This window comes from Phyllostomus discolor, chromosome 2, assembly GCF_004126475.2.
Source record: "Phyllostomus discolor isolate MPI-MPIP mPhyDis1 chromosome 2, mPhyDis1.pri.v3, whole genome shotgun sequence".
Taxonomy (NCBI): Eukaryota; Metazoa; Chordata; class Mammalia; order Chiroptera; family Phyllostomidae; genus Phyllostomus; species Phyllostomus discolor.
Genome location: NC_040904.2, coordinates 148,750,828 through 148,764,743, shown reverse-complemented (window position 1 = coordinate 148,764,743; position 13,916 = coordinate 148,750,828). Strand labels below are relative to the sequence as shown.

At 40.3% G+C, this 13,916-nt stretch overlaps 1 protein-coding gene across 1 annotated transcript in view; it reads left to right on the top strand.

Moving 5' to 3' along the window:
• Nucleotides 1-13,916, top strand: part of LGR5 (leucine rich repeat containing G protein-coupled receptor 5) — a 144,822-nt gene that overhangs the window by 90,695 nt on the left and 40,211 nt on the right. The window contains exons 5-6 of the mRNA XM_028531842.2: nt 9,344-9,559; nt 11,582-11,653. Of these exons, the coding sequence (XP_028387643.1) occupies nt 9,344-9,559; nt 11,582-11,653 (288 nt within the window). The remainder of the gene's footprint in view (nt 1-9,343; nt 9,560-11,581; nt 11,654-13,916) is intronic.

Genomic DNA, 13,916 nt, shown 5'->3' with positions numbered 1-13,916 from the left:
CAGGCAAGAAGGGACAAGAAAGAACTATTTGAAGTCATGAAATGCAAGCACCTACATCCAAGATTACTCTATACAGCAAAGCTATCATTTAAAATGGAAGGGCAGGTAAAGTGCTTCCCAGACAACATAAAACTAAAGGAGTTCATCATCACCAAGCCCTTATTATAAGAAATATTAAAGGGATTTGTCTAAAAAATAGAAGATCAAAACTATGAACAGTAAAATGACAACAAACTCACAACTATCAACTACTGAACCTGAAAAGGCAAGAAAACAAATGAAAGCAAAAACTAGGCAAGCAACTAGAACAGGAATAGAATAAAAGAATGGACATCACATGGAGGGTTTTCAGTGGGGAGGGGGATGGGAAGAATGGGGGGAAAGGTACAGGGAATAAGAAGCATAATTGGCAGGTACAAAATAGACAGGGGGAAGTTAAGAATGGTATAGGAAACAGAGAAATCAGAGAACTTATATGCACAACCCATGGACATGAACTAAAGGGGGGAAGCTGAAGGGTTGTGGGGTGCAGGGCAGAGGGGGGAAATTAGGAAAACTGTAATAATCAATAAAATATACTTAAAACATTTATATAGATATGGAATTAGTGCTACCCGTGTATAATGCACATCCTTATTTTTCCCTCAAAATTTTGGGCAAAAAAGTACACATTATATAAAACAAAATGTGGTAAATTAGGATGATTAATCTGGCAGAAACCTACGGTACTAATTGAAGAAATAAGAGGTCAAAGGCAAAAAGGACCAGCTCAGAGGCTGTTGCTGTAATACAGGTGTGAAAAGATAGAAGACTGAACTAGACAGTGTATATGGAGAGTCTTGGAGATGAAGATAAATGGAGAAAACTTGATGAATGCCTGGAAGGCAATGGAAGGTTCAAAAATGACCCCCAGGTTTCAAACCATGGTGGTACCTGGGAGACAAATGGTGCCCCTGACAAAAAGATGGTATTCTTCTTCTACGGAGAAAAGTGAAACTGAAGAAGTTAATTTCCATGTTACTTTGGCTATAAATCATCTCCATTATAAAATCCACAGCAGCAGTGGTGATAACTGAGAAACTGAGCAACTTAATGTAAATTGACTTCAAAATACATTTCTTACTGGAGTCTTGCACTCCAAATGATGCCAGAGAGACAGAGGTTCAGCTCAGTTGGACTTCATCTGGCTGCTGGTCCAACCAGCTGACTAGTCTCAAAATTACTGCACTTCATTGAACCTACTGACTTTATCTCTCCCCAAGCTATAGAAATGGGAAAAAATCTTTTTTACCTTTCAGATGTAAGTCTAAAGCAATAATTTTTCTTCTTGGTTTACATTATTAAGTTTACCAACAAATAGAATGGAGAATATTTGAAAGACAAAAGCAGAAATTCACATATAAGTAATCATGATGTTTATATATATTCATATGCTTAGTATCTTCCCAGGATATGGGTGAGAAATGTCTTTAAAATTTCACATTGCATCCACTCCATATTTTTTAAAAGCAATACTAACAATAAAAGTGACTCATATGATACTGAAGAGTGTATATGTATCAATATGAATTCAATCTATAGGAGTTCATAGAGATAAAATTCTATCCTGATAGTATTAGTATACTGATTGTCTAACTCCAATGATCCATTGGTTCCAATGCAATAAAATTTAAAAGTAATAAAATTTCATCATAGCAAAGACATAAATAAGGTACCTCCTCAAATTGTATTTTTAAATCACCTTTTATTTTTAAATTACAATTGACATATATTATTATATTAGTTTCAGATGTACACCCCAGTGATTTAGCATTACAGAACTTACTAAGTGATCATCCAATAAATCTCACATCCATCTGACACCATACATAGTTATTAGAATATTAACTATTCCCTATCTTGTACTTTACATCTCCATAACTATTCTGTAACAACCAATTTGTATTTTACCTTTTTCATCCATCCCCCCCAACCACCCTCCCCTCTGGCAATCATCCAAATGTTCTCTGTATCTATGAGCCTGTTTCTATTTTGCTTGCTCTTTTATTTTGTTTTTTTGGATTTAGTTGTTGATATATATGTATTTATTGCCATTTTATTGTTCAAATTTTTATCTTTTTTTCTTCTTCTCCTTAAAAAATACTCTAACTTATTATGTAATGCTCATTTGGTGGTGATGAACTCCTTTAGCTTTTTCTTGTCTGAGAAGCTCTTTATGTGTTCTTCAATTCTAAATGATAGATTTGCTGGGTAGACTAATCTTGGTTGTAGGTCCTTGCTTTTCATCACTTTAAATGTTTCTTGCCACTCCCTCTGGCCTGCAGCGTTTCTGTTGAGAAATCAGCTGACAAGCCTATGTGTGCTCCCTTGTAGGTAACTAACTGCTTTTCAGATTCTTTGTCATTAACTTTTAGCATTTTAATTATGATGTGTCTTGATGTGGACCTCTTTGGGATCATCTTGTTTGGGACTGTCTGTGCTTCTTGGATTTGTATGTCTACTTCCTTCACCAAGTTAAGGAAGTTTGCTGTCATTATCTTTTCAAATAGGTTTTCAATTTTGTGCTCTCTCTTCTCATTCTGGCACCCCCATGATATGAATGTTGATATGCTTGAAGTTGTCCCAGAGGCTCCTTACATTATCCTCATTTTTCAGTTCTTTTTTCTTCCTTCTGTTTCTGATTGGGTGTTTTTGCTTCCTTATATTCCAAATTGCTGATTTGATTCTCAGTGTCATCTACTCTGCTGTTGATTTTCTGTAAATTATTCTTAATTTCAGTTAGTATATTCTCTATTTATGACTGGTCCTTTTTTATGATGTTGAAGTTTTCACTAAGTTCATTGAGCATCCTCATACCCAGTATTTTTACTCTGCATTTAGTAGATTGCTTGTTTTCATTTTGTTTAGTTCATTTTGTGGATTTTTGTGTTCTGTTCACTATTTGGGACATGTTTCTTTGTCTCCTCATTTTAGCAGCCTCTCCATGTTTGTTTCTGTATATTAGGTAGAGCTGCTATGTCTCACAGGCTTGGTAGAGTGGCCTTATGTAGTAGGTATTCTGTAGGGTCCAGTGGCACATCCTCCCTGATCATTCAAGCTGCATTCTTGACATGCACCCCCCATGTATGCTGCATACACTCTCCTCTTATAGTTGAGCCTTGATTGCAGTTGGTTCATTGATGGGAGAAATTTACCCCCATGCTGATAAGCTGCAAAGACTGGTTGTCACTGACCACCATGAAGGATCACCTGGGCAGGGCCCACCCCACAGAGCAGGACTTACTTCAGCAGGGCTCTGGTGCCTGCTGAGTCCACCCCTTAAGTGTATCACTTGTGGAGGTGGTTGAGTGGTGATGCCTCAGTGTGGTCTGAAGCTATGAACCATGCACTGGCTCTGGGGCCTTATAGGAAGTGCAGGCCAAGGCCCCTGGCATTAGCTACAACATGGCTTGTGGATGGCTGCTACTTGTGCTGGGCTTAAAGGTGCTCAGGAGAGGTCAAGATGGGAAAAAGAATGGGCTGCTGCTAGTACTGGGCCTGGGATCCCTTAGTGAGAAGTATGGGGCACACTGAGGCCAGATGCTGCTATTTGAGAGACTTTTTAAAAATCTGAAGCATCAGCCAAGACAGGCCATTCACATGAAAAAGCCACTGGAAACAGCTTGGATGGGCCTGGAAGTTAGGTGGGGCAGGGCCTCAAAGAATCACTAGGGTGGGGTAAACAGTATAAGCCAGGTTGATGGAGTCTTAGATATGGTACCCAACTATAGGCTCTATGAGTAGAAGGCTCATCAAAGAAACAATGGCCTCTGCCAGTACTTCTGTCTGGAAGAAAGCTATCCCCCAGCTATCACCCAGATCCTGGACTCCTCATATGTCCCTGGTTCCTTTTAAGCTGCTGCCTAAGCACTGAAGCTCAGAGGAGTGAGTCTGAGTAAGTCCATGCATGGGCCCTTTCAGAGGAATTGCCTGGGATTCCAGGAGCCATCCGTCTCACTCAGCCACAATCTTCACTGGTTTTTACAGCCAGAAGTCATGGGGACTTCTCCTCCTGGCACTGGAACCCTAGGCTGGGGGTCCTGATCTGGGGCTGGGACCCTTCACTTCTCATGGGGACCTCTATAGCCAAGATATCCTTCCAATTTTTATCCACCACACATGAATATAGGACTGCCCCATTCTGCATCTCTGCCCCTCCTACCAGTCTCAATGTGGCTTCATTAATTCCCTAGTTGGAAGACTCCCACTCAGCCAGACTTCAGGTAGTTCTGAATGATGGTTGTTCTGTAGTTCAGTTGTCACTTTGATGTGATTGTGGGAGGATGCAGGTTCTGCACTTATCTATGCTACCTTTTGACCATAAATGTTAAATTATATGATACGCAAGCTTGAAACAACATGATTTCACTTCATAGCAAAAGTAAGATCATAATTTAAAATGCTTTTATTTTTTAAAATATTATAAACTAAATCACTGTGGTCTTTTGACTATTCATGAATTGTTCAAAAGGGTCTCACAAAATGTATGAATGGATGTACCAGAGAGTTGGTCATTCTTTAAAACTTATGAAGAAAAATGTTGATCCAAATATAAAATAGCAATGTCAGTCATGAAGATGCCATGAGTCATAATGAACTCTTGTTTATTGAAAGAACCCTCATTTTTTGAAAGAACCCTTATAAGCTATTATACCTGCAGCTGCCAACATTCTTCACACCTTAGTTTTTTTTTCCCTTGAGTCATCCTTGTTAATAATTGACATATTACACTCACCTCAGATATGAAATTAGCCAAGATCAATGGCTTATCTTTTGACAAACACTTTCTTCCTTGTACTTAATGGCTCATCAAAGACATTCTCATACAAAGATACAAGTTTGTGTGATGCATTGACAAGGTGTCATATGAAAGATATATGTAAAGAACCATTTTTCTGGAACAATAGGAAGGATGAGGTCATAGATTCTCTAATCCCTATAATAATACCATTTAGAAATAAAAAATTCCTTTCAGGGGTGTGGAGCAGATTGGCAACATATTTTTTTAAATTATTTATTCATTGATTTTAGAGAGAGAGGAAAGAGAAAGAGAGAAAAAGAGAGAGAGACATCAATCTGTGGTTCCATCTATGTATGCATTCATTGGTTGCTCCTTGTATGTGCCCTGACTGGACTGGACATGGAACCCACAATCTTTGCATATCAGGGTGATGCTCTAACCAACTGAGCTACCTGGGCAGGGCAAAATAATTCTTTTTAAAAAGAAAATGTGTACAATAATCCTTTTATACAGGAAAACATTATGGAAGAAAATTCAGACAGAAGGCAAGAAAATGATCATTTTTGCTTTGTCCTTGACCTACATAAATGATTGGTATTTTTCTTTTGCTTGTTATCTTTCCTAGTCCTTCATCATGTAGTGTGCATTGATATTAAAGAAGTGCATTCATAGCTAACATGCAATTCTGCACTATTTTTAGTTTATACAATACTGGGTAACATTCATCCCTGCTCTTACATGGGCTACATCCCCCGATATGCCCAGGGTGGAACATGGAGTCACCACAGCTTCCTTGCCCCTCCCCCTCTGGCCACCTCTGGCAAGCCCTGTGTTCTGCCAGGCTCACTTACTTAGCATCCCTCATATCAGACTTTCCTCTTCATTTCCATACTTCTTTCAGGCTCTCATCTTTTCTCATCCTGATGACTTTCTCACCAGCTCCTCCTGTACACTGCTTTCAGAGAGGCTTTTCCACAGCCAGTCCCATTGTTAGTGTTTTGTTTTGCAGTGTCTAACTGCATGCAGGTTTTGTGCTGCCTTATCACATTGCTGATGGATACTTAAATGCCAAGACATCATCGGTAGGAACTTTCTATGAAAATGTGATATCTATCACATATTACCACTTCTCCTTTGCCTTTAGAAAGAAGAGGGTATATTCAGTAATGTATCAAGAACAAAACACTAATATGTCAGAACAAAACACTCATATGCACATACATAATGATAATACTGAAGGCTGAAAAATAATGGTTACTTAAATCTAATTGCAAACATCTCTTAATTATTTCTGTTATGAGAGATGAAAGAAGTCACCTGCATTTCTCAGAACTGGAATTCGCTGACCACTTAACATTTATTTTAACTAACTTCTGACTGAGGCAAAATTTGAGTTTACCTCTTTTCTTCTGAATTGCTGAATTTTGCTGAATTTTGTCTTTGATGATGAAAAGACAAAAACACAACCTGTTAACCAGCTTCAAGTAATAATAATTTAAAATCATTAAGGTGCATTACTTCACAAAGCTCCATTGTATTATTTTCTTTAATAAACAACCCTATAAAATAGAGAAGCATCGTCTCCTTTGTACAGCTGTGCAAGCTGAGTCTATTCACTTGGCCACAGTTACAAAGCTCCTATATTGTCTTGGACCCCAAGAGCTCTCATTCCAAATCTCTGCACTAATTCACAGATTCTGAGCTGCCTGCACACACACACACACACACACACACACCCTTTTTTGACTTACATGAAATAGAAATAATAACAAAGAAATGCTTAGAAAATGGAACTATATTGTGCGTTATTTTTGTTTTTCTTGACCATGTTATAGAACCACCTTTTTATGTGTTTTCATGTTCTGTCTAGTGTTGTTTTTCTTATCTCCCACTGCTTAAACACTGCATCTTCCAAACGTATGAATAGAAAATGTCCAGCTGCCCCAAAAGACCAGATTGATATAATACAAGCTCTTTGTTTACTCACAGAATAGGCACAAGTTGCACCCTACCAGCTGCTTTGTCTGCAGCCTTCACTTTGTTCTGTAAAAATCACCTGTATGATTGGCTGGATAGTTAATTCTATTCTTGGGTTTAGCCTGGGGACCTTCTGTTAAGATTAAATCATGTATTGCCTCTGAATGTGAATAATATACCACTCTTTGAATTAGGCTTCCACCACTAAGGCTGGACATGGACTTCAAAACATTGCATTTAGAAGGGGTAGCATTCTTTGGGAGCTTCTTATATGAAGAAACTGTTCAGGCAGAGAAACACTTTAGTGCTACACTCAGAACACCTGAGTACGGGGTCTGGGAGTGTTAGTACTCAGAATGTTAGGGTTATGAAGAATTGCCCTGTCTTGCTCATTTCATTCCAGATAGAAAATTGCTCTAAGATTGCAGTGTAGAGGCTAGATTACATCCCTTTTTCTAGGGGGAAAAAAGTGACCCCTAAAAGATATCTATCCAGAGAAAGGGACTTATTAACATTAGAAGCTGATCCCAGGGTCACTTCAAGATCCAGCAGAAACTTTGGTATTCCCTTAAATGTCAAAGAAAACAAGCCTATGACTCAATGCTGAGAGAGTCTTTTCTTTCTTTTTATTTAACACTTTTATTTATTGACTTTAGAGGGAGAGAAGAAGGGAGATAAAGAGAGACAAACATCAATTTGTTGTTCCACTTATTGATGCATTCATTGGTTGATTCTTGCATGTGCCCTGACTAAGGATCAAACCCACAGCCTTGCCATATCCGGACAACACTCAACCACCTGAGCTGCCTGGCTAGGACGAGAGAGCCTTGTCCATAAACATACCCCACAGTTTGCACTCAACTTTAAGGGTGGTCATTTTCAGGACTCTAAGGAGCCACTAGGCACTTCAATGCATGAGCAACTGGCATCATCAGACAATATGTCAACTACAACACAGAAGTTCATATTATTTAAATAAAGTCTTCATTCTTTTATCAGTACAATGATTAAGGAGAGTTCATATATGTGCTTTACTTCTAGTTGAATGATAACAATCACCTCCTCACCCCCTGATAGGCAGAGCCCGTGGTTGTGGAGAAAAGGGGAAGGGATGGAGCTGAGTTTTCCTAAGTATTTGCAGCTCCGTTTGCTGACAGAACCTTGAGCTCTATGAGAACTGTGACTCTGCTGCCTAGAGTAATAGTTGTTGCACGGGAAGTTTAATTGCGAGTGGGCTATATCACTGAACTCTTAAAATTTGTTCTAAGTGACCTTATCTCCATTGCTATCAAAATCTGGCCCACAGCATTGAAGATACCACTTGTTCCCATTCATTCAGAAGTAGGAGGCGGAGGGGAAGATGGATGAGCGAAGGGACATTTGTGACCGAAAGTGAGGAAGCTGCTTTCCATAGCTCCCTTTCACAGAGAACTCTCTCTCATGTCTAGATTGTTTAAAGTTGGTGTGCTGGGGATTATTTCCTGATCCTGGTGTTCCTCCTACATCTGTTTAGTCTTAAATGCTTCCTAAAATATTTTTCAAAATCCACTTGTGATTTTCTAATCTTTCTTAATACATGGACTGCTTACAATGCAACTCTTCTTTTTTTTTAATCCTAGCTTTGAAAAATGCAAACAAATGTGTGAGCCTTAAGAACAGATTAGGAAAAAAATAAGTGAGGGCTGTTGGAAGCCTAGCTGGGTAAAGGTGGTTCTATTGTTCACGCACGTACAGAAAATTGTAATTATTTATCTGTCAGTGTCTTCAATCAGAACAGTGAAGGCATTGTAATCACAGCCACACTTGGTGTCAGATTCAGGGGAAATAAACGTATTGCACTCCCTCTGCTGGCACTGAAGTTGCAACAGCTCATTAACTGAACCTGAATTTAGAAGTCTTTCCCATTAAAAAAAAAAAAGTGGGGGGGGGGGCAGTTGGAAAAAGGAAGCCAAAGAGGGGAATGCTGTTAATTTTATGATTCATTTAAAATGTCAGGAAAAACAAACATGTGCCCAACACCAATGGTTAGGATGAGTGAGAAAGATGGCAGCTTTTAGGCTTTCTAGCCTTGGGCTGAGAGAAGGGAGGGAATCCCCTTTCCTCTCTCGAACAGCCTTTCAAAATTACTATGTCCCTTTCAAATACTGAAATGATCTTTTCTCAGTGCTTAATGAACAAACAACTGGATTACTATTTTCAGTATGTTCAAAACAGTCCAGCGAACACAAAGCCACATATTTGATTCGGGGTGAGAGGGAAGGGAGAGAGCATCTTGCTCTTGGTGTCAGAAAGGAAAACTAAAAGATCCTCAGCTGAATCTTTGTGCCTCAGGGGAGCTGCCCACAAGCCTGGAAGAGAATGAGAGCACCACGGAACTTTACAGCCAAGGGCACCTACCAAGCAGTGGCTCTACTCCTCAGTGAAAAGGAGAGCCTACCAAGCAAGCAAAGGCTCCAAATGTCAGGGGATCATGAGGGCCCAGGCCCTGTTTTGCTCGTGTTAACCAGCCCGCGGAGAATTTTCTTGTAAGGTTCACCTTACCTGGGCTCTGCTCTCTTTTCCATTCCTGCCTGCTTTCTTCCCCAGGCGGCTGGATGCCAACCACATCAGTTATGTCCCCACCAGCTGTTTCAATGGCCTGCATTCCCTACGACACCTGTGGCTGGATGACAACGCTCTGACAGAAATCCCTGTCCAGGCTTTCAGAAGTTTATCAGCACTGCAGGCCATGACCTTGGCCCTGAACAAAATACACCACATACCAGACTATGCCTTTGGAAACCTCTCCAGCTTGGTGGTTCTGTAAGTTCCATTGATTTTTTTTTTCCTCTCTCCCTTTTAAGTTTCTCAATTTACGGTAAGACCTGGCCTTAAAGTGTTGGCCCTTCAAACCTCAATAGGGACATTTTAAGGGCGAAAGCCCCCTGAACCCCACCCTAAATGATTCATAATTGTTTTAATTGTATGAAAGAATGAAACAACATTTATGGAACCTTCTAAGTGTCAAGCACTCCTGGGCATTCAAAGACAATACAATATAATCTCTGCCCACTATATATTGTACAAGTAATCACCATACTGTACAATTAGTAAAGTTAGTAAAAATGCCTTATTTCTGATAATAATTTATAATTCAGGTCAAATTGAAATATGCCTTTCTTATTATTTAATACATCTTTCTTGAGCCCCTACCAAGGAAAGAGAAGCAAGAATGAACCCAACAGTGAACTCTGCATGTATATGCACCCCCATGGGTCTGGGTTTCCTTATTTCAGTAAAACCAGGTGGTTCTCAAGAGTTTGAAAAACCATCAGTCTTCTTTAAAAGTGTAGCCACATGCCCAGGGGTCAATCGATGCTGATACAGGAAAATAGCAGCTGCTTGCAAGGCTCTAAGGTCAGTTCATGTAGGAACTTTGACCAAGGCCTCTTCTGCACTATTTGTCCCTCAGCTCCACACACAGCCTCCTGCTCACTGCTGCCTTCAATCATTCCTCTTTGCTTCATTGCATCTCTGTCTCTCGCACTGTACTATATACTACTTTGAGAGCTGGCAGCATCTTATCCCATGGGGGGAGGGGGTTGAAGGGGTTGGTTCCCCCTCAACCCCCTCTCCCCCATGTGTTGCATGTAGAAGATCCTCAATAAACACTACAATCTCACATGAACCCCAAGTATATTTATTAGACTAACAAATTTTTTGTGATATTAACAAATTTCTAAACTGAATTTCACACACAAAGATGATGCTACAGACACACCAGAAGCTGGATAGGTGCTTTAATTTATCTTCCACTAGAGCAGCAATTTTTAACCTTTTTTATCTCATGACACATATAAATGAATTACTAAAATTCTGTGGCACACCAAAAATAAATAAATTTTTTTCTCAATCTGACAAAAAACAACAGATATAATTTTGATTCATTCACACCAGTCAGCTACTATCCTGTTGGCTGGTGTCATTTTTTTATTTGACAGTCTAAGGGAAAAGAGGTCAGTGCCCCTGAGTAAATAGCCAGGTATTGCATGTTTTAAACATTCTTGAGGCACACCGGTTGAAAATTGCTGCACTAGAAGAAACAGATTTACAGAGATCCAGATACTCTTTCTCACTCTGTCTTCCTTAAGTTTATTTTCTAGAAGTCTCTTTGGGACTTGGTACAGTCTTCAGTCATGCACACAGCACTCTCACTGGCTTTGACCTACCTGACTTACAACTGAGCCAAAGGTGATAATTATACACAGTAATACTGTGTCAAGATAACTAATCTCCTTGGACAGTCTAAAACTGATTGCCATATTCTGCAGTCAAAAGTGCTGTTTTCTGTTAACCTGTCACCCCATTCTGGGAATGTAGCCTTTATAAGCCATCGACTTTAATAGAAAATGTGCTTAGTACACCTAGGGCCTTTCTCCATCCTCTCTATGTCAATGACCATCAGTATCTCTGCTTATCACCCCACATCCCAAAGCTGTGCTAAATAGTCCAAGTGGGAAGATACATGGAGAAGCCACGCCAAACAACCTGAATTCACTCTCATCAATCACATTGTTCATATTACAATACACTCCCTGGTATTTCAAACCTGAAAGGTAAAACTGGGACTGCCTATTAAATTCTATGGTAAAGAATCATCTATGGTGAGAGTAAATGGATCATATAGCCCTTTTTTTTTTACAAAAAGTAGTTAAATAAAGCATTTCTTATATATAATTTGTGCGTTCTTCAGTGGAAGAGTCTTTGGAGTTAAGCCATTGGGATGTCGTGCTAGCCTTCCCTGTGCAATGAGCCTCCCTGACCGCTTGTACCCTTGTCCTGCAGGCATCTCCATAACAATAGAATCCACTCTCTGGGAAAGAAATGCTTCGATGGACTCCACAGCCTGGAGACCTTGTGAGTTGACCCTTTATGTGTTTCCCTTTTTCAGTGCTTTCAGTGAGTATTCTGAGGGAATCAAAATAGCCTTAAAGTCAAACTTGCTGTTTTGTTTGGTTAATTGCCTGAGCTTTAAACAGATCTTCACAGTGACTTTATCTTACACACCAACACACACCTCACAAAGCTAAACAATAACACAGATTTTATTTGAATCTAACGAGAGTGATAAGTTAGTTAGAATCCTGATAAGCTAAAAGAGATGCTTTCCACTGAGCAGCGACTGTTTGCTTAGGAATGTGAATTCTCTGTCAAGGATCAGTTCTATACTGTCCCTCAGGCTCACACCCCACTGGACGGGAGGACCCAGACCAGGCTGCAGCCTGAGATGAACAGGTGTCTCATGAAGAAACAGCAAGGGTTCATGCTAAAAGCAAATCTACAGACTAAAAAGTCATGGAAGCTCCATGTATTGAGTATATCTATAGTGAAATATTGCACTAGGCATTTGGCATATTTTGGTTCCTCTGAGAGCAGACATTACTACCCCAACTTAGCTCTAGTGCTATGAATTATTTTACCAACATGGCAGCTGGTCAACAGCATAACTGGGATTTGCTTCATTCTCTAGTTTGACTCTGAAAACCACGTTTACTGCTATATTCTACTTCCAAAGAATAGGTCAAATATGGAATTTTGAGTTATTACTTACTATAAAAATAGAGCCTGGCCAGCTGACCATAGCTTAAAGTGTATCCCAGAGTCACTTGGAGAAGGGCTTCTTATGGACCCCACAGGGTGGAGACTTTTCCCAGGTGAGGTGCTGCTCTTCGTTGCCGGGTTGAGTGGGAGGGGTGTGATGAGGGTAGGGTGACAAGCAATGAGTGTGCTGGGAGAGGAGGGTGGCTCCAGCTGTGCCCCCAACCTAAAGCCCCATGTTTTTAATACTCATGTGCCAAAAAGCACGCAGGCCCACTGCATCTACACTGCTGGCTCTGACCAGGAATGCAGAAGGAGATGACCAGAGACCACCTGTCCTCTGGCCATGGGGCCCATTATTCATTTGCATACAGATCTTAGCAATTTGCACATGATCAGTTTAACTTTTAATCAAGTCTGGTCCACTAGTATTGGCGGTCTTCTTGAGGCTGATTGGCCCTAACAGCTCCCCTTCCAGGGTTACCTAAGTCATTCTGTGTGTCCTCTCAGAAGATGGGAATCATCCTCATAAGGACATGCCAAAGATGAACTTGTCCAGGCAGGACTCTGATGTCAACTTAATGGCACAAGCAAGCAGTTTCCATCAGCTGCTAGGAAAAAAATGAGAACTCCCTTATCTACACAGGGCTGGGCTGGGTATCTCAGCAATGGAAAGCACCTCCCGCTTCTTTTGAATCCAACAGGGACAAAAACAAGATGGACTTTGATGGGTATTTCCATAAACAGGCTTTCTCCCCGCCCCCGTGTTTGAGGTGAGGACCAAGGATTGCATATAAAAACTGTAGAACAAAACATTCCAGGACACACTCCTGAGTCTTGTTGCCCCACCCCCCTTACCTTGCCCGGGGCTACAGAGGATCAGTAAATTGGTTACTCCCAACCTCTTCCTTTCCTCCACTGGAAATCCAAGTAATTTATAAGGGCCCAATCCTTTTTTAATCAAAACAGAGCATCTGGAGAGATTTACAAACAGGAAGACAATTTATGTCCACAAAGACACAAGTTTCCTGCCTGCAGTATAGCTTAAGGATGGTTTGTGTCAGACAAGTAGGAATCTTGATTTATGTTTAACTCAGTTAAATTATCTCTCTCTTAAAATTAAATAGCAATTCTTCTCCACAGAGGAAGATCTAACCACATCTGATTGCCTGACTGAAAGGTTTTTCTGAGTCATCTGGGAAATCTGCCATTCCCAGAGACCAGGAGGCAATTACTTTTTCATACGAAGATGTAGATAGAAGGTGGAGCAAATCTATAAAGCTTGTGTGAGTAATAGAACTGAAAAGCCATTTGTCTCATAGCAAACAGAGAAACTAATTATTTGAGATTGTTAGACTATTCCATCTTTGGCTGTGAAAGGTAACACAGAGCTTTGTCTCACAGACCAAAGATCCAAATCATTACCTGTGTCCCTGAGAAAATTCTAGACATCATGTCCTTCGTGAAAGTGCTCTGCATATACAAACCCCTCCAGAAGCAGGTTGCCATCCTGGACCTCAGGCTCTGAGGGATACAAGCCCTCCACGGGAGTCAGGCATGGACATAGCAGTCCTCCAAAATG